Here is a 22,030-nt window from a genome sequence, read left to right on the forward strand (position 1 = left end):
CAGTCCAACACTCTCATCTCTGACACTTCATATGTTCATGCTGTGTGGAAAAAACTAATTATAAATCTTGCTATTGTTGCCTGATATTCAGTCCAGTCTGTTCTATCCACTCTTCATGTACTTGTTAGTTAATCAATTACTGCGAGTATACTGCAGATAATATATACTGCAGATAATATATACTGTATGTCGCTCTTTAGAAATTACATCCTGCAGCTCGAGCCATGTGGATGAATCTTTGGCTTTCTTTATAGGCCCTCCCATGTAATTTACCATTCAGGACTAATGTGCTTGAATGTTCTATGCTATATGTGCCAAATGCACTTACTTTTTAAAAGATGGCATAATGAATAATCTATAGCTTGTGCTTGTACTTGGTAGAGCTTATGTTTGTCAGTATGTAATTTTTTCAGGGGAGGAATCCTACACTCAGATTATATTAACAGTAAACTGGTGTTTAAGACTATATGTACGGGTTGTTTCTCAGCATGTGTGCCCGAAGAAAATACTTTAATTAGGGCCAAAGCATCGCCTTGCCTGTTGACACGGTGATGGAGCCTGTCAATCAACAATTAACGTGCCTGTGAAGCTGTCAGTCACTGCCAAACAACTCACAGCAATTTACTTGTGCGAAAATAATAAATAAATAAAAAAGAATAAGTAAGATTTTTGGTCAGGGGAACTGTTTTGTCTGGCTTAAAACAAGCAATTATAGCTAATAAGGCGACCTCCTCGTGGAAATGGAAATCTCAGAGATGGAAAGAAGTCGGCAGCCACTTATATATATATGTGTCTTAACATCACACATCTAACCAGCTTGTGTGTGTGTTGTGCGTGTTTGTAAATTATATATCTGTGGGAGGATCTCAGTTGGCAAAACCACACCTCATCAAGGGACCCTGTGTGTGTGTGTGTGTGTTAGATATAATTATCCATGCTTGTGTTTCTGCGGGTGTGTTTGTGCAGTGGGGATACATCTGTCTCACGTGACTTTCAGTAAATGATGGTCATAATTTGCTGGCCCCGGTTCCCAGTGGAGTTGTTTTATGGCGGTGAAGCTGCAGATGGACCCTTTGCTCTGCCAGTTTACTGCAGTGTGTGCAGGGTTGCTGGCAAGGACAAAGCCAGACGAGACAGTTTACTTTTACAATATAAGACACAAAGAGATTACAGCAGTATGGTTGCATGCGTTTATATAAAGAATTATACTATAAATATACTCTTTTTTTTATTTGATTTATACGTGCATCAGGTCTGTTTTTTTCTCCCTCATCTTAATATTGTGTTTTAAAGTAATTGGTCATACGGAGGATTGTGACTATGAATATATAAAATATATATATACGTTTATGTAGCTTCTTTCTATTTCAATTTGGTGTCATGTTTTCTAGGATCTTCTACGTGTCTCATGACTCCCAGGACTTAAAGATCTTCAGCTATATTGCGAGAGATGGCTCCAACAATTCCTTCAGATGTAACGTCTTCAAGTCAAAGAAGACGGTACAACAAAAGACCACTCACACACCTCCTGACTGTAGACATGCACAGCTGATTACAGATACACTTTTCTGTTCAACAACTCTCTTGTTTCATCACTCCTGAGGATGTTTAAATAACTGAAAACAAAACTGACAATCATACGGGGAGAATACAATCATAGAGGGAGAAGAGATACACATTTTCATATAATATCAGTAGGCCTTGAAGCCATAATATAAGTTCCATTTTGAGTAAGGCACTTTCTTATTTCTAATTGTAAAAGCTGTGCACTTATTCCTCTCACTACTCAATCTGCTGCTGTCATTGGGCCTTGATTAAAATCCTCCAGCTGCATAAAGTAGGTGTTAAGAACACTGTGGGACACACCGCATGAAGATTTGCCTCAATTTTCTGTGCCTAGCTACCTGTGACTGAAGGTTGTTTTGTATTCTACGGTTTTCAATATGTATCTTTGATTTAAGAATGAATTTCCTGATTATGTCAGCTCTGTTTATTAGTTTTTGTTTTAAATTTTATTACATTTCTGGTGACTTGATTCATTTCCTGAGGCTAAAGATCCACAGCCTGCAGTGAATACAGAATAGCTGCACTTGAATACGTTTTAACGTCTGCATATTTCAGTCAAGTATCTCTTTACCTTTGTGTGCTGCTGCAGTTGTAGCAAGTCACTGCAGTCTAGGCTCACAGGCAAGGTATTATTGGTCAGCTGTAATGAGAATTGTTCAACAGAAGTGATATCATTAGAACTTGATTGCTTGTATTCAACTGCATGCCAAGGATGACTCAGAGTGTTCATGTTTTCAGTCCATCCAAAGATTAGAACACGGGGTTTCACTTATTCACTTATCTTGTAGTAGACAGGAAGGGAATTGATCAGTGAAATCACTTGTTGTGGTGCTTGTTGTTGAATACTTAAAAATCTGACCTTATTATCTCTCTCTCTCTCTCTCTCTCTCTCTCTCTCTCTCTCTCTCTCTGTCTTTGCCCATCTGCCTCCCTCACTCTCTCTCTCTGACAGTCGCAGGCCATGCGTATTGTGCGCACAGTAGGTCAGGCCTTTGATGTGTGCCACAAGCTCAGTCTGCAGCATGCTGAGCAGGACGCAGACGGACAGGCAGACGGAGAGAGTGACAAGTCCACAGAGGAGTCCAGCAGTCATGGTGAGGCCTATCTGAAAAGGGTTGTCTGTTATCTGCTATGCACAGTGTTACTTTTGCAGATTATTGAAATAAACATAGACCAACATGCATATTGGGTAACTTTGTTATTGTAGCTGATTTCAGTGACCTGTAATTCACAATATATTGAAATAAGGTATTTAAAGTGAGCAATGCTACATGTTTTTGACACTTTCCAATGATAGAAATATGCAGAACAATCATGAAAACTGCACATTAAATAAGTTTAACTGACTTTATTAATATTTTATCCTACTGGATCACAAGAATGATGGAATTTTTGAGTAATCTTTTTTTAACTGTGTTCTGCTGTTGTTTTTGGGGAATTATTTTCTCTTGTGTGTATATATGAAAGTTTAGAAGATCAAAACTATAAGTCTGACAAACACACTTTTCCCTCCTTACAATGAATTCAAATAGATCTGTTATCAGAAATATGAAGAGCTGATTTACATAACTCTTACTGGCTTTAAAGTCAAGTAAAGTAATCAGATCCATGATTTTAGTCCGTCTAGAGTCCAAGACATGTGGTTAGAGTCCACGCCTCTGATAGCAAACAGAAAGAAATGTAAAAAAAAATGTGAATGACCCAAACAATTGTAGATACAAAGTATACAAACATAAATCCAGCCTTGTGGTTACTTGAGTGTGTTTCACTGATGCCTTCCTCACTTCTAGATATTTCATAAAGTGAGTAAGCAACATTATAGTTTAAAAGAGATATGATGCAAACCACTGCTCAGAGAAAAGCATGCTGGTATATTAAAACACACATTTTACCTTCAACATCTGGTGTCTGAACAATGTTATTCGAGAAAACGTGGAGTTTATGAGCCTTCATTTGTCATTTTGTCTCATAAGGACCATGTCTCTCTGCAGGCTAAAGCTTGACCTTAGTTTGATTACACGCCTCTTTAGAACCTAAATGGAGCCGTCAAACCTCACCAGCTCATTAATTCAGCACAAATCAAACAGCAACAACACAGATGTCCGGTTACACTGGAATGTAAAAAGATTAAAGAAACAACATCAAGCTAATCTGGATTTGAGAGAAGATTCCCGTGATTACAACTTTAACACGAAGCTGATGCCGGTGTTTCTGGTAATTACTGTAATTTGCACAGTGAATGAATAGATGTCTGGCACTGAGCGACAGGTGTGTGACAGGTAGAGTTGATCATGTGGGGTTAAAATACTGGGTTTGTGCTTAAAGTAGCATTAATTTAGGGGTTTAGTTATCTTTAATGAAGGCATCTCTGTTTGTATGCTTTTTATAGACTCATGCATTGTTTTTACTTTAGCCCTAGAGGCGATGGAGATGTTTTCCTTATTGTCTTTGTGTTTTCCTTCACAGGTCGTAAGCTGACGGGGGCAGAGCAAGGGGAGGAAGAGGAAGACAGCAAACCTGAAAAAGATCCTTCAGCTGGCCCCTCCCTTTGTGAAAAGGCATTCAGTGAAATTCTGCAGAGTCTGGCTGAACTGAACGTGGTCAAACCTGGACAGACCATCATAGTAAGATACTGCAGAATACACACACATACACATACACATACATACATATATGGAATTGCTGAGGGCAAGAGGGTTATAGTAAGCACACTCTATTGTGCTTGATATAATATGTTTGTTTCCAGTCCTGCCCAGCAGCATAAAGGCAAAAAGCCTGACTTTTTTCAATTTCAAAGGTCAAGAATGGGATTTAGATTTAAGGTTTTAAAGCGGAACTAAAAGAAGAATTCCTCCTCACTTTTTGTGTTTTTGTAATTTTTCAATTGAATGATACTACGGCTGATTTATTTATCAGAGGAGAATACCATTTTTTGACATATTTGTGGAAATGGCATCCAATATTTAACTTTACTTAAAATTAAAATTGTTTGCACACCTTCTGAGTCATCGGCTCTGTGCCGTGTTCGTCCTGCATTATAGAAAGGAAGTCAAACTAAACTTACTTCAGAGTAGCTTCATCGTCAGCTATTATTGAAGCCCCTATAATCTTAATACATCTAAATCTGCCTAATATTTCAGAAACATTACAATAGAGAGGAAGCAGACACTGGAACAAACTTACTCATGTAAACTATTTTGTGAAAGAATGAAACAATATAAATGTTAAATAGTCAAATTAAATGATTCAGGACGCACACAAAGGAGTTATGAACACACACTCGCAGGTCATTCACGTTTCTGTCGGGCTGATCGTTGATTAACACGCTGCTTTTAGTCCAGAGAGCCACAGCTACGGTGAAATATTAAGGTCTGCCTTCAAGGGAAAGAAAATAAGGTTTGGTTGATTTGTCTCTAGGGACATCATTTTAATTGAAGTTGCTAAGTGGGTCGTATAAGTTATTAAATCCAGTGGCAAAATTGCAAAGTTGGCAGCCCCAACAGTAGGAGTTGATGTGATATTATGAACTATTTGGATTTCACTTCCCCTTTGAGTGTTTCACTAATGCATTTCACTACTCAATACATTGTGTCTGTATGTTCTTGCCTTAGTTACTGAACAGCTAAACCTCACAACAGTGAAATGTAAGGGCGGCCTCACATTCACAAACCCACATTGTGAACACCACATCCTCATGACAGTTTCCATCACAGTCGTAGTGAAGGTTTCCTTTCGTTAATGACACCTGCAGCAGGGGTGAGGCAGCAGCAGCAGCAGCAGGAACATCCACATATAATGATTACATTTTTATTTTTTTTGGCTCCAGACAGCTTCTGTCTTTGTAGCTACAGGAAATTACCTCTGCTGTGATTCATTGCTTTGGCCTCGGTGCGGTTTTTGATGCTCTTCACGTGGAGCGTGGAGCTGCCAAATGGCTCATTGAACTTAGGAAGTACAGTACAGTGCTTTGTCATCTGCTGCAGCACCTGACCAGAGCATTGACTGCAGCTCTCCATGACTAACCACAGTTGTCAGCAGACACTGTAGGTATGAAATAACTCGGTCACGCTTCCGTGAGGTAAAGAGACTACAATTTTGTTTGTCTGTGTTTGAGATTTAGCAGGCTTTAAATCCTTATGAAGGTACGAGCTGACTATTTGACTGCCACAGGATGAAAAGATGCAAGCATGCAGGCTTTGGTGTGTCATGATGCTTTACTTTGGATTTGTTACCATAGCGAGTGTGGTAGACACGGCTGTTATCATGAGAGTTGGATTGGAGGGAGGGGACCTGAATATTCCTGCTGGCTGTGAAAGGGGGACACTTAATCCCCCCCCAAAAACCCAGTCTGTTCCCTTTGATTTCTGAGAAAACGCCACCGTAATCCCGTTGAGGGGTTCACGAACATCTGCTCTGTGGAGATAAGCAAGGAAAGAGGGATGGAAGGAGGAATATAATGAGCGATCAGGATAACAGAAAAAAAGGCCAGAAGATACATACTACGCAACAAACTGGTCGTATTGGTGACTGCAAACAGGCAACACAAGGGTGAACAAAAAATAAATTAAAAAAATGTCTTGTCTCAAGGGCTACTTCTAATGATTGCTAATTAAAGGCCCTGAAAATGAAATTTCTAAAAAAGCTTTTTACGATTAAAAAATGTGGTTCTAAATTGAGTAAAAGAATGCTCACTTCTCATTTCTAGTATTTTCTTTCAAGCTCCTCTCAATGGAGGAGCTGACATAAAAAAAAAAGTGATGTCACATTATTCTGGTCACCAATCACATAATCTGATAAAAGTTAGGGATTGTTCGCAGATGATGCCTGGCCGCTGTCAATCAAATCCACACCCACACAGTGACGGTGTTTTATTTCCCTTTACGTTTATCTTTAATTGTTACTTATTTAGCCATGAATATTTAATGTCATAGAGAAAACTTGAGATTTAGATCCAAGTGTACAGGGGCTTTTATCTGCTCATTAGTTGTTTAATTGTTAGTTTAATTGTATGCAGTCTGGTAAGATTTGACCCTCAGTGACCAAAAAGCCCTTGATATGATGGTATGGTGGTGTGACTTAGAGTACGTCTTGCGTTGTTTGTAACTGGCAGCAATCGTAGATATTCATGAGTCACGCTGTACCTGAGAGATTAGATTGTCGAAATCTATCAGAAATAGAAATTTAAAAAGAAGTTTAAAAATTAAAATGCCTTGGGGTTGTTTTTTTTACATGAATTTCAAATGTATTACTTATTTAGGGAAGCTAATTATTTACTAAGGTAGAAGGTCTCTTATATAAGAGACACTTTCTGAGAAACTTCAGTGCTGTACTTTACAGTGTGCTACTTCGCCCTCTAGTGGTGTGATGTGGGAGTTACAATATAATGTGTAGCTAAGAAAGTTATTTTGCATGACAGCAGTACCAATTTATGAACTTATACAGACTTATATTGTATGTGTTTATGACTTGGAGAAACTTGCACACCGAATCCATCTTTGTGGTCAGTGCTGATATCTCTGGGAACAGAAGAAAAGAAGCACAGAGTCAATTGCTTTGTCCCTACTCTGTAAGAAGAGGGTGAAGTGAAAAACTGCTGCTGAAATTTCTCCAGGAAACATTTGTGCTTCCAGAGATCATCTTGGAAAATGATAAACAAAAAATTCAGGGCGAAGGGAGATTGAGAGAGAAGAATGTGAGACGGAGGAAGAGAGTGTGTGCTATGATAATGAGCTCACATTGTTACAGTCCTGATGAGGGGTTACAGTCTGGCTCCGGGGGGGGCTCCAGATCAGTTGGTCACAGTCCTGGTCTCAGGGACTCTAGAGCACAGGGTGATTCTTATTCTACTGATTTTTTTAATTGCATTCATCTGGGGTCCAAGATCTAAAAATAGCTCCTTTTTTATGTAGCAAGGATTAAAAACTGGCAGCACTATGTGTCCTGAGGGCCGACATTGAAGTCCATTGACGGTATGCGGGTACAATTAGTGTCAGGGAAATACCATATGTATGTTGTTTTTAAATCTATTTTCCTTCCATCAATATAATTTTTTTTTTTCTGTGTGTGTGTGTGTGTGTGTGTGTCAGGACTTTGATCGAAGGTCCCTCTTCACCGTGACTTCACAAGGCGTTACTCCCAGCAGCCCTCGCTCTCGCTCTCTCACTCCGCTGGCGTCGCAGCACTACCTGCAGCTTCTTCAGCAGCAGCTCCAGCAGCAACAGCAGCACACGCAGGTGGCCGTCGCACAGGTAAGAAACAGACCTCCATACACAGTGTGCTGGTTGGCTAAAAACACATCATAACCACACTATAAAATATCTTTCTACTGCTGTATTACACCTATTTCCTTTATTGATTAAATTGACGTTTTGTGTTTTGATTAATCTGGGAAAAAAATGCCTAACTTCCTAGAGCCCACGTTGATGTCTTCAAATGTCTTGTTTTGTTCAACCAAAATTCTGTAAAGTAAAGATATCTCAATTTACTTTGATGTTTGGCAAAGAAAAGCAGTAAATCCCTTTTGAAAAGTTGAAAGTTTGTACTTATTTTCCCCTATATATGCTTAAAAAAAACACTTGTATTTCCAACATACTCGGACTCCGTCTTCAATTTTAGTAGAACGAACTAGCTGAACGCTACAGATTTACCCGTGTTGTGGATCAGTTCACATGAATGAATTATTAACAATTATTTGGCTTTTTCAGTCACATTGTTGGCATCTTGTCTCATATTTATTTCAGTCAGCTTGTGATCTAGGGTTTGGCATAAAATGAAACTGGAATTGTTTTGTCAATTAGACTTTCTTTTTGTAATCAGAGCCACACACAAACACACGTACACATAATTAGTGTTGCAGTTTTGTCACATCAGTCTGTTTTTCACACTGAATAACCTGTGTGAGCCACATCTCCATGTTGTCTCTGTGTACTGTCCTCTACTGATGCTCTCCCACTAGGGGGCAGCCCCAACTCAGTAATGGAAGGGCAGTCAGTGCAGCATAATAAAATGGAAACGGTTCAAACATTTGCAACTGTGTATCTCAATAGAATTTCAGGCTTCCTATTTATGGCCTCATCTGAGGAAAGGCAACAGAAATACATATTTACTTTCTGATCCACTGCCATAGCAAAATCGACCCGCAAGTTAATGATCGACCAAAATAGCTTTCCCATCATTACTTCCCGTTACAGTCATGAGATTACAGATATGGGCAGGATTATGATCCAAACCCATCCCCATGATATCATGGATCAACAAAACACGTGGTGTGGGTGAGGTGGGAGATGAGTGGAATTGAGGCATGAGAAAAAAACAAACATTTTAATCGTTAATGCATCTAGGTTTTGCTATAAATCAAATCTCACACAGTCAAACACACCTTTCCCTTTTTTTCCCACCACAGGTGCAGCTGTTGAAGGATCAGATGGCAGCAGAGACCGCCGCCCGCATGGAGGCTCAGGCCCGCGTCCACCAGCTGCTGCTGCAGAACAGGGACTTGCTGCAGCACCTGGCCCTCCTCGTGCAGCAGCTAAAAGAGCTGGAGACCCGCTCCCAGAAAACACAACCGGGGCAGCCACAACAGGAGCCTCAAGCTAATGGACACAGTAAGTGACTGGTGGGAACAATGTAATCCCTCAGATCAACTCCTGTCAGGTCAGGTCCCCCCTTTGTGCCGCAGTCCTTGTCATTGCCCACTTCTCTGTCGGCCAGATGCTGGTTTAGTCATCCGTGACCCCTCGCTGGCTTCCTGCCTGCGAATATCCTGACACGTAGTTATGTTTGATGGGGCAGAAGTGTGTCAGGTATTGAACTCCGATCTGCAGGTGAACATGAGGGCTATTCTCTTTGCGTCACCATGGGTTATGCTCAAAATTGAGCATTTTTATTTAATCAGTAGTGAGGAGAAAACGTTGCCCTCCGGCTGTGAGCAAAACCAGTTCAAAGCGTTGTAGATTGTGGTGAGGGGTTTCTTTTTAATGTTGAAGATGTCTTGATTACGGTATGAAAGGAGGCACTTATCAGATGGTTTAATGAGGACTAATTCAAAAAAGGCCCAGTCAATGTTAGTGATGAAGAACGAGGAGGAAAGGGAAAGAGAGTGAATTAGTGTTTTAGAAATGTAGAGGAGCTTCATTTTATGAAAGCATCTATGAATCTTCAAATTTCCATGAACAAAGAACATTTTCTAACTTTATCTGGTTAATTAAATGTTACAGGCTCAAGTTTCATGTTTTAAACAAGGTGCATGCACTCACTAAATGTATATTATACCATTAGACTAAGAGTCTACAGAACCATGCATGATATTAAAATTAGTTTTTAACATTTTTCCCCCCTCATGTTTGTAATGTTATTAGGGTTAAAACATTAATTACCCCTCCAATATATTGCAGTCCAGGTCCAAACTACTGCAAACTACATCCTCAATAGTAACATATAGTTAAATGAATGCCTCTCTGACTGTGTCAATCACAAATGAACATTATCATCTTTGTAAAGGTAGAACTAACAGCTGAGCGTTTGGCCATTGTACTCTTTGAGTGAACAATTTAGTTTTGGAGCTGCAGTTTAGTCCATTACAGAAAATATGTCAGAATGGGATTATCGATCTCACTTTGAAATCATTGTTGAGTTTTTACATACGCTTGATAATTAAAATTGAGGGCCGTGCATTGATGCCACGCTCACTCTGTGTAACACAATGTGTGTAAACAAAATAGCAGATTATATAATCACAATGGATTTAAAAACACATTCTGCCCGCATTATCTCACACTCACAGACTGTGTTCTCAGTAGGAGTTTTGGTGTTTTTGTTGTGTTAACAACCTTTATTTTGGTACACACGCACACATAAACACACATTCAACACACACTTTGTCCCAATGGAGGATTTTTGGAGGAGGGATGTATTTGCAGGAGCTAAAGGAACAGTCAGTCTTGCCAAAATAATAATGAATAACTACACACACACACACACACACACACACACACACACACACACACACACACACACACAGTGGGCAGAGCTGAATGTGTTTGTTGATGTATGATTCATCTGTGTACGCGTTGAATGTGTTTTTGTGTGTACGTTTTTTTTTTTTTAAAATGACACCACATGTTTCATGTTTTTGTTAATCATGTTAGTCCCTCTGATAGAAAAGGCTAATCTCAGACATGGCTGTGCTAAATGCTCCAACTGGCACTGTGCCAACTCCCCCATTCTGTAATGAGAGTTAGCATTTCGAGAGAGATCTTTAATAAGAATAAGAAGTAGCCACCATGTTGGTTGCGGTTGAATCTTTATTTGTTTTGTTAATGGTTGCATTGTGTTGATTTCTCTTCTGTCTACTCCAGGTGGTCAACAGTCACCGTGCAGCTCCGTCTCCGCAGCATCAAAAGCTCTGTCTCTGAATCTGAAGAATCACTACAGCCAGACCCTGGACCAGCTCATAACCTCCACACCTGCATGGCCGCTCCAAACCTCACTCCTCTCCCTCACGGACGTGGACTGCGCCGAGTCGTACCTGAACCTGCTCAACCTGGAGAACGGCACCGAACCAGCTGCACCTGTCAACGGGGATCTGGACCCCTTCATCATGGCCAACGGGTCAGCTGACACCAAGGGGAGCTTGTGCAACGAGATCGTCCCGTTCACGTTGAGGAACTCTGCCAACATGGATGAAAAGTAAGATGAGTGTCCTTGTTTCAATTAGAAAATAAGGTTTATTCGAGCTGTACCAACGCGTAGAAATAACAGTGAGTCCACTGGCTGTGTTGCCTTTTGCTCTTCTCCTGTCTGGCTTCAGTACGAGTTTGATTGACAGATGGTTTATTCAGTCATTTGCAACTCATTTTTTGAAGGGGCCTGCTCTTTTCTGAACAGTTTCTAATGATGGCTTCTCGGATGGTTCTGTGTGACGAACCATCTGGAGGGTCAAGAAACTGGCAGCTTGAAGTGCAAGCAAATCATTTTGTAAAGAAGCCATTATACATTCAGGGAATTCGACATTTTGGATAATACATTTATTCGCTGTCTGGCAGGGAGTTTCCACCCCATGAGAACCATGTTGATGGGATACTCTGAGTCTTAGTAGGCTGCGGTCTAATTAATATTGAAAATGCAAAATGAAGAAATTCAATAGTAAATGGATATAGTTACTCCTAGTTTTATTCTTTGTTTGACGTCTTTTTCGGGGATAAACATGCTCCAGGTTTTGGAATTACAGCTCACATGATGCTTTTGGGGGTTATGAAGAGGAAGTATAATGTTGCCATAGAGCCAGTAGCAAGCTATGGGCTACATTCTTGTGTACATATAGGCAAATTTCCACCATTAAAAGTATGCTCAATCAGCTATAAGCAGTCCCTGTGTGCAATGTAGCCATTGATGTATAGACAAAAATCAATGGTTTACTTTGATACTGAAGAAAACTTAAAAATGTCATGATGGTCAGGCAAGTTCTGGAGTTAATAAGAGTGTGTATATAGTGATATATATATATATATTTTAGATATAATATTAGAGGTACTTGGAAGGTAACAACATCTGCACTACAACAAAGCCAGGCTAGCAGTTTCCCTCGAATTCCAGTGTTTGTGCTAAGCTAAGTTAAGTGCCTGCTGGTTTTAGCTTTACATTTAATGGACAGACACAAAAGCGGGATCGATCTTCTCATCTAACTCTCTTCCGCAAAGCAAATATTTCCGAAATGTTCTGAAAACTATTCCTTTAATGTGCCTACACCTTCCTAATGGGGCACCAGTCAGTTTGTGTTTGAGTAACCCAGGCTACACAGCGACATACAAAGCCTGTAGCTTTTAGAGTTATTAGTGGAGAACAGCTCAACTCAGCAGAAAACGGCCTGCAGCTAATGAAAGTGTGACTGTAATCAGGGGATTACAGAACACAGGGAGAGAAAAAAAGGGTTGGGGTTGTACCAACAAAGAGGGGATCAGGTTTGAGGTTGAAAGAAGGAATCAGAGAAGCCTGTGAGAGAGAATGAGATTTAAGAGAAACAAGGAAACTCCATCAGCTTTAACTCCGTCCCCCGTCTGTTTTTATTCCATGAAATAACTCATTTTGAAAAGCCAGTCAAACATGGGTCGAGAGATTAAGAGAGTAAAGACAGTAAATGGAATTTTATTTTGGAATAATTTGTGATGGGTGTGTTTTGCTTTTCAGGGATCTTTGAGGTTCTATTTCTCGCTGCTTCCCATACTGTCATTGCCTTGAATGCATATGTGGAGCCGCAGCATCTAATTACTTTTTGATGATCTTTTAATCTTCTTAAAGCCATCACAAAAGACCAGCTATGGTTAAAAAAATAAAACATTTACGACATAAAATCAAGCAGAGCTCCCGAGCAGAAAAAACCTTCACCCTTAATTTGTCTCTCCTCTTGCTTTTTACTTTTAAGTCTCCAGGGAGAGTATGTTAAAGTTGGGAGAAAATTAAGTAGTTGGAAACAGCGGTGTTGAGTTTACTTTGCGTGCTTGTGGATGTTGTAATTTAGTGCGTCTTGTTTTGTTTAGTGTGTGTCTGTGTGTCTGTGTGTCTGTGTCTGAGGCTTCACTCCCGACAGCCAGACTCACATCCTGTGGTTTCCTGCAGCACAGACTCCCAGCCAATCCCAGCTCCCATCCCTTCACAACCTGAAACTCTACCCAAGTCCATATGTCAGAATATTTTATTTATTTTGCATGAGCGTGGGAGGAAAAGGAAAAAAGGAAATGCAAAAGGGAACTTGGAATCTCTTCCAAAGAGAGGCATCTTGTTAACGTACCTTTCCGTGACTGAACGCCCCTTTTCCCTTTATTTGTAGTAACATAACATCTGATTCAGTAGCTTACAAATAGACCACCGGGGCATTTTATGTTCTAAAGTGGTTCTCCCCTCTCGGCCATCTCTCTTCCCCCCCCTTTTATAGGCTGTGGCGTCATCTTTCTGTAAATAGTTATCATAAAACTTTACACACAAATGGCAAATAAAAATAATGAGAAGTCAGGTTATAACTTTACAAATAAAACATTATTTTCTTGCTGAACATAAAAATGGACAACTAACTTTATAATATGACCTTTCAATGTTTTTAAATGGTAGTGTTTTTCTGCTTATGTAACTATATCTCTTAATCTCACTAAATCATGAGAACAAGACAGAATGAGGGTTAGGGAAATGGAAACTTTAGCTCCATTGTGTTATTCCTCCCCCCCCACCCCCTTTGCATTACCTTTGGCACAGTCTGACCCGTGTACCCGCCCCTTCCCCTCCGCACGGCACATTTTATTGCTTCCATTTGCTCTTGTTTTCTCGATTTTTTTTTTTTTTTTTTTTTCCCCCAGCGAATCAATGTTTACAGCCTGAGTGACTTTATTTTATGTTCTACGAACGAGCAGACGGACACTCCTCTGACCGTCTCTCCTCCTCCTCTTCCTCCCTTTCTTCGCCCTGCCTGAGAGGACCTCCCCCTTGGGTCCATCATGCAGGTTGATCCCCTTCACATTATCATTGAAACTAAGTTTTAAATCATAAAGGCATTATCGACCAACACGGAACATATCCCTGTGCTCTCCAGCTGGCTCACTGACTCGAGTGCTATATGATCACTGCGTATGGTATGTTGGCATACCGCACCGACGCAATATCTAACCATGTAGTGAGTCAAGCTTTGCACAACAAACAGAACATTTGAGGTAGACTCAAAACAGGATGTAGTCATAGACTTAAAATACACATTGTGGGCAGAAAACTGCACCATGTTATTTAAAAACGTTTTGAGTCATCAACCTCTTTATCCTTTAATTCAGGACACACACACAAACAAGAGTGGCCAGCCATGCTTGTTTTGTTGATATTTAGAAACAAAAAGTGTTTAAAATGTCAATTTTAAGGACAATTTAAAATCCTGATGATGGCGCTAGAGGGAAAAGTTAAGAGATGAGCTAAAAAGATTACAATTAATCCTGAGAGGGATATGATTGTCTTTTACCATATTCCATGGCAAAACCACAAATGTCAAACTCAAGCTGGTGCTAGAGCATCACCAAAGTCAGTCGGGAGAATTGTCTGGGAAACATAAATATCTGTATCGAATTTCTACGCAATCTATCCAGTAGTTGGACCAACCGATCGACAAACATCGTCATCCCCAAGAGCCATGCTGCTAAAACCAGCAGCATGCCCACACAGAGTGAAAACAAACGCATATGGTGACCAGCTTATATGAAGAGCCAGCTATATATTATTCACAAGTGAGTCATGCTTTCCGCTGGCATTGTATGTACTGCACTCCCTCACTCTCTGTTTCTCTGACAGTATTGTATGTTGCATAATCACATTTCCTGACCTATCTGCTGATCTTCTTCCTCCCCCTCTATCCTTTTTTGTTTTCCCTCTTCATCGTTAACATCATCTCCTGAGTGTGTCGGAGCTGCAGCGGCTGCCTCGTCGGCCAGTAATTTAATTGCAGCGATGGAAGTGTAACGGATGATATTTCCAGGCGTTTGGGTGGAGCTGGTTCTGCTCTGCTCAGAGTTCTACTACACTGGCGTTACATTTTAAGATGAGTCCGTGTTCTCAGATTCATGTCGGCCTCTCAGACACTGGATAGAGTTTGACAGAGACTCAGAATAAAATTGCTTCTTTTTCTGTTATACTCTTGCAGACTCTCACGTTCATCCACCTACTTGCTTAAACATCCCACACAGACATCTCTCACTCTGTGTTAATTTCTTTACAAAAGCAAGATGCAAAGGCCCAGTGCCCCTTTCTCTGAGTTTAAATCTCCTACTTGTTCTTCCAGTTGCCTTGTGCATGTGTGTGCATCCGTCTGTCTAAAAGGCTAAATGTTTTTTACTGGTAACCTTCTGTCCAGAGACATAACTAAATGGGAAGATTCTGTTTCCTTTTTATTTTCCTCCACCTGTTGATTGGCAGAGCTTTTTTTTACATTTTTTATATGAAAGTGTTATTTCTTCTTCCTTTCCTCCTGATTGCCTGCTGAATTCCTGTTTAATGAATGGTGAAATATAACTGCATGCTGTGCTTATGAGTCATATCTTTTTGCAGACACCGGGGGGTTCAATTTAATTTCTCAGAAACACCTTTGCTGCATTGGTCTCTGTATTGATTTTCATGTAACACTTCAAAAGTGTTGGCAGTGAATGTCCTGAGACAAATCCATATAACTAAAAATGAAACATTTAAGGTCCATACCAGTGGCTCTGTATGTTTATCATCCTCCTAACTACAAAATCCCCTCCACTGACATTTCCCAAAGAATAGACATTTTGAGATTGATTCCTTACCTTAATGCCTGCCGTTGGGTTGCATTCATTTTAGTGTAAAATAAATGATCTTGCAAAGTCAGATAAACCTACACACTAGACATTGTTGCAGAAAGATCCATTACTTTGTTGTGGTGATATTGTAGTAAAAAGGAGGGACTGTTTTCATTCAGCTTAGTGTTCATGGTGTGGATTAGTGAAAAGAGCAAGTGTTCATAGAGTTGTGAAGAGGAACTGTTCTGGGCACTTTCATGGCTGCTTTGGGCGTGAAACTCTCTCAGCTGAGTCATCAGTACAAAAGACAATTGCGCTGAAATATATCTTCCTTGCGTTCATAGAACTGAAACTACGACTCCCAAGATCCCTTTTAATTTAATAAAAATCCACATAACAGTTCTGCTCTGTGCGGCATTACGTTGGGCGACAGCCTCAGACAATAAAATGCTCAAACAATTTGCATCTTAAATTGATTCTGAGTCACTTTTGGATGTTATTTTGTAACAATGGCATGCTGTATTATTCACAAAGTCAAAGCATTTTGAATTCTCCACCACTTATATCTGAGCCTCCGACTGGCTTATTCTCCATGCCAAATGCAGCGGAGGCTCATGGGTATTGTAGTATTAAAGCATCCAATTGTTAATATCCTACGCGTAGTGGATTTAATGTGGTAAAACATGCTAAATCACTGGCGTGGGCTTTTAAATCCACTAGTCCCTTGCATAGCTCCCTGATCCTCTGTAGTCTAACTGTTGCCTCTCTTTGGTACAGGTGCGAGGACCCTCTCCTGCTCTTCCTCTTCCTCATCTAACCATACCCCATCCCCGTCCCCCCCAGTCTGCTCTAACAAACAAACTGAACCCCTGAATATAACACCCAACAAGCAGGCCGCTGCCTGAAGCCCTCCTCTCATACGCTCCATCGTCTCGTCCCCCGTCCCCGTCTCCCATCGTTTGCTGCACCAGCCTGCCTCTCCCCTACGAGCATGGGGAGCTCTCTGCCACTGCCTAAGCCCCCTTCCTCTCCTCTTCCTCCTCCTCTTCTCCTCTCTGCCCTTTCTGCTCCCTCTATGTGAGTATTACTCATGACCACCAGCATGTGGAACCAGTGTCAGTGTCACAAGCATGGCATCGGGCATGTGGTGGATGAACAGTGTGGGTGTTGGCTGGCTCATGTTTAGTTTTCTCACCAGTGAAGTATTTGCTAATGTCTGCATAATTACCTCCATTTACACGTGGTTCTGCAAGTTCATAACCACAGGGGCATTGAGGTAATCGGGGAGCTGGGCATTTCATATGCACGGTAGCACTGTCTGTGTTGTATGCACTTTGTTGGATTGCAAGTGCTTGTTTTGTTGTTGCATACACTGTCCTAAAATAGAAGAAATGCTCTTGTCAAGATCTGGTATTAACTTGTCAGTGGCGGTTCCACCTGAACAGTAAAGCTGTCAGAGCAGAGAAAGAGGACAAGTATCTCTCGATGCACCTGTCGTACACTTACAGTGGATCAATGAAGTTTGTTATATTTAAGTGTGTGTTTTGTGCCGGGGGCATGTTTTGCTTTACCGATCCTTACCAAATCACCATCTAGCAGGTGGAGGATGTAATAAGCCCAGCCTCGGGCAGACGGCATAAGAGGTTTCACTGACTGTACTGCTGTACCAGTAGGAGAGCAGAATAATGAAATCAATTCATTTAATTTTGTGACTAGAAAATATTTAAATGAGGGTTAAACGCATGATTACGCAAACACTGTGATTATAATTGCTGTTTTTGGAAATTGTAAGACCTTACACTGCAAGTCACTGGGAAAAGTAATAACACAAAATGTAAAGAAGAAGATTCTATTCTCTGATTTTTTTTTTCCCGCAATTAAATTCACCAATTTAAAGGAAATTTTATAATCTGTGTTCAACCACATTCTGGCAAAAAAGATTCTTACAATGAAAAAGAAAACCAAACAAATGTCTCACTCTGATGGAAGTGAAGTGCAGTGAAGTCTCTGCAGGTCCTTTTTTATTTCACCCTGAAATGAACGGAAAGAAGTGGCTGCCTAAAAGGTGCAGCAGAAGAAAGCTTTCAGATATTCCTCTTTAGCAGTAATATAAAGTGTACATGAGCTACTGTAAATCATCTGACTGGAACAAGCTCCTAATAATCTCCTTAACTGTGACAACTGCTTCAGTGAGCGCAACATCACGGCATAATGAGCCATGGAAGATTTGAGCGCTGTGGGCCAAATCACAGATCCTTAGCTTATCCTTCAGTCTGTTCACCAACACTTACAGTAAGACAGGAATATTGTGCTGATTCATATAGTTTGAAAAATCAACCTTTGTCACCGCAAGTAATCTAATTTCTCTAATGTTCATCATAGGCACAAAAATGTACTTTGCATTTGATTCTGAACATCACAAATAGTGACACAAAATGAAACAAATTTGGTTTGAATTATTAAAATAGATAAAATCGACCTTTATGTCAATCCTTCATATCTTGCTTGTCATGTATGAGACAGAATTCCAAATTAAATGCATTAGACATGCAGAGATACATGACAGTGAGGTCGAATGAGACTAGAGCAAGATGAATGGAGAGACAAAGGGGGAGTAATAAAGGGAGAAGGAGAAGACACAGAAGAGGGAGATGGGGCAGTGAGATGGAGAGAGGTGTCAATGTGACAGAAGTGCTAAGTCAAAGTTAAGATAATAAGACCAGCCTGCTCCTTGAAACAGCTGCAAATTCATCTCCATAACTTGGCAGCAGACACATTCAAAAAGAATCAAACTTCAAACTGGACTGTTTATCTTTATGAGCCCCAAAGAAACAATTACCCCTAGGGAGAAAACAATGCAAGTATCCAAAGGTTTCATTTTGTTTTAGGAGAACAGTGTCAGCTATCCTATCGGTCACTGTCACATCTCTAATGTAATTTCTTCAAATGAAACAATAAGCAAAATAGTAAATGGGAGCATGGAGACAAAATTGAATGGCAGTTCATCCAATAATTGTTATTTAACTCAAAATTACATTGTGAAAACCATATGGTGGCGATAGATGAAAAGTCTTAAGGATGTGTCCTCTAGGAACCATGAATTTATACCAAATTTTCAGTGGATGTTTAGATATTTCACAGGATAAAGAAAGAAAAAAAAATAAAAATAAATCAAGAAGATCATCAAAAACATTGGGATTCCTCCTCTGGGCACCATTGATACCAGATTACAAGAGAATCCATCTAATAGTTTTTGAAACTATTTTCTAAATCTCAAAAACATCTGCCTCATGGTGCTGCTTGAGGGAAAGTCAGGTGATCGTGAAAGTCAGTAGGCTTCATCCAATGGGTCATACCGATCTATCAAAAGTTGTTGAGATAATCTCATCTGGACCAAAGTGGTGGACCCACAGATCTACCATGGTGCCAATGATTTGGAGTCAGTGGAGTTCATCTTGACTATTACTCCACAGTGCGGTAGGGGAAACATCCGTACCGTATTTATCTCTGGTGATGGTTTCCCTGCACCGTCACAAGTCCGCCATTACCGTAGCTATCGACACCAATCTCGTACAGACGCAGAGACAGTAAATACATCAGCAAGTCCCATAATTTCATTACTGGGACCAGGATCCAAGCGTAGACCGGATTTCACAGGGGGGAAAAAAGTTAGCAGGCCACCTGTATAATGTGGATAGGTGGAGGAAGTGGGGCTTGTTAGCGAGTGTGTGTCAGGACTCATTTTCCGAGCGAATGACTGTGATTGTGTGTGGTTGAACGCACTGGTGCTGGTGGTGGCATTTCTGTCGTACAATGAGTAGATACTGCAGTGTAGCTATTTCTGGTGAGTGTTTTTTGGAGAGGAAAGCCTGCAGCTCCTTTTTTCTCGCTTCGTTGACCCCCACCACACTCTTTTTTTTTTTTTTTTTTTTTCTCTTTGGTTCCCTTTCTTCCGTTCCTCTCTTTTCTCAAACAGGGCAGCTGTGGGATGTAGATAATTCCCCAGACAGTCGAAACAGCAGGGAGCCAATGAGAAAGAGGGAGTTTCTATCTTGTCTAGTAACAGCTTATGTCACAGTACGTTTCAGGTTAATGGGCTATAACATGACTGATGGAGAGGAAAGCTGGCTTGAGGCTGATTCTCGTGCACCTGCTTGGTAGAGAGGACGGCTGAATCAGAATTAGCACAATTAGAGCGATGGATCTACTCACAACATGATAACCAATAAAGGCATTTTTGTCAGACCTCTCTAACCACTTCCTCTGTTCTCTCCCTGGCAGGTTTATGATCCCTAAACTTGACCCGCCACCCTCCATGAACCGCAAGCGGGCCAGCAGGACCTTGTCTCCGGGTTCAGAAGTCACAGCTGTTCCCAAGCCCGAAGACGTCACCGCTAACGTCGGGGCCCCCAGCAGCAGCAGCAGCCTCTCCTTCCCGGACAACACCCCGAGCTCCATGTCGTCCGCCGACTTCCACTCCCTCTGCAACGGCGAGACCAGTTCCAGTTCGGCCAGCGAGGATTCGGGCGTGCGCTCCGAGACCAAGTCCCTGATGTCGCCGCTGCGCGATGACGACGACCTGTTCGGAGACCGCGGGACGTTTCTGACGGCCTCCAGCGGCTGTGACAGTCCCCCGGAGGAGAGAGACAAGGCTGTTCTCTCCTCGTCTGAGTCGTACCCCGCTGAGCCCCCCGCCCTGGACGCCTATGAGCAGCCGCTGCCCTTCTCCGCTCCTATGAATGATACCTGCCTTCATATCAGTTTCTCTGAGGATGAGCTGCTGGAGAGCAACCAGGAAGACCCTAATGTCCCCCAGCGGAGTTAGGAGGATGAGCTGATGGGGGGCCCCCTGGAGACCCTTTCACTCTGTCCCTTCTATCAGCTTTTAATGCAATACTTACCGTCTGACCCTCCTGTGTTTGCACTGGGCTCCATTTCAGGACCTTTAATTATTCTGTCCACTTGTCACACAGTACAGACATAGCATATACCTGTAACTGGAAAATTATCTATTGTATAAATGACCAGCCAATAGACAGATTTAGTATTTTTGTAATGAAATTAATGATCTAATTTACTTTTTAGTGACTAGAATGTTAAGCAGAATACATGTAGCAATTCTTGCACTGTTATGGTCACGCATTTAGTTACCGTAGAATTCAGAAAGAAAAATTAGGGAACACATTTTATTTTTGCTAGTAGTCAACCTTAAAACATTATTTTGTATGACGCTTCGCTGTGGTGCAAACTATTGGAGAAAAAACTATAATGTTCTGCAGATTTCACAGAGTAATCGTGATGCACATGTTGGTGATGTTGGGAAGAGCCTCGTTTTCTGTAAAGCACCTGACCGGATGATGGGAGGAAAAGAACAAGAAAGTCAGAAAAAGAAAAAAAAGGGGGGGGATAGAAGTGAGCAGATGTAGTTGTGTTTTGGTTTATGCACATCCATTTGTGGCTGTGTGGTATGTTTCTAATATTTTTTACTTTCAGAGTTGAGTGGGTTTTAGAATGTTTTGTGCTCCCTGTATTTGGGGTTTTCCAGACTTGCCGGCTTTGAAGCAGGACTGGAAGGATTAGTGGAATATCCGTCTGGATTTTGCACGCTGTATTGCACTGATTCAGTATGTAGCATGGTTGTTTATTTCAAAAATACACAGAATGTGAGATATTTTAGTGCACGAAGAAAGCAAACCCTCAAAAATCTAAGCCAACAGCCTTGATAGCTTTGGATTGAAACTGTCTGAGTAGGTAGTGTGTTATTAAATGAACCCTCAGACTCAATGGGAAGATAACAGAGGAATTATAGAGGCCCTTCAGAAAGACAGATTGGCAGACGGATTTTCTGTTCTGCTTCTTATTTTGAAAAATCCTGAATTAATAGCAAATCTGTGGCATTTGGAGCTATCAGGAGAAATTAAGCTCCTCATTTAAATTCCATATGTATATGTGTGTATATATATGTGTATATATATATATGTATATATGTATATATATATATATATATGTATATATATATATATATATATATATATATATATATATATATATATATATATATATATATATATATATATATATATGTGTATATATATATATGTATATATATATATATATATATATATATATATATATACGTGTATATATATATATATATATATACATTTATCGGTGTTTGTCAA

The 22,030-nt window shown here is 40.6% G+C and overlaps 1 protein-coding gene across 1 annotated transcript in view; it reads left to right on the forward strand.

Moving 5' to 3' along the window:
- si:dkey-34e4.1 (carboxyl-terminal PDZ ligand of neuronal nitric oxide synthase protein) overlaps nucleotides 1–21,825 on the forward strand; it is a 45,654-nt gene extending 23,829 nt beyond the window's left edge. Inside the window, exons 5-11 of the mRNA XM_054612745.1 lie at nucleotides 1,392–1,500; nucleotides 2,519–2,660; nucleotides 4,033–4,190; nucleotides 7,653–7,814; nucleotides 8,969–9,170; nucleotides 10,923–11,253; nucleotides 20,130–21,825. Of these exons, the coding sequence (XP_054468720.1) occupies nucleotides 1,392–1,500; nucleotides 2,519–2,660; nucleotides 4,033–4,190; nucleotides 7,653–7,814; nucleotides 8,969–9,170; nucleotides 10,923–11,253; nucleotides 20,130–20,673 (1,648 nt within the window). The 3' untranslated portion in view covers nucleotides 20,674–21,825. The remainder of the gene's footprint in view (nucleotides 1–1,391; nucleotides 1,501–2,518; nucleotides 2,661–4,032; nucleotides 4,191–7,652; nucleotides 7,815–8,968; nucleotides 9,171–10,922; nucleotides 11,254–20,129) is intronic.
- The last annotated feature ends 205 nt before the right edge of the window (nucleotides 21,826–22,030 follow it).

The sequence above is a fragment of the Anoplopoma fimbria genome, chromosome 14 (genome assembly GCF_027596085.1).
Source record: "Anoplopoma fimbria isolate UVic2021 breed Golden Eagle Sablefish chromosome 14, Afim_UVic_2022, whole genome shotgun sequence".
Lineage (NCBI taxonomy): Eukaryota > Metazoa > Chordata > Actinopteri > Perciformes > Anoplopomatidae > Anoplopoma > Anoplopoma fimbria.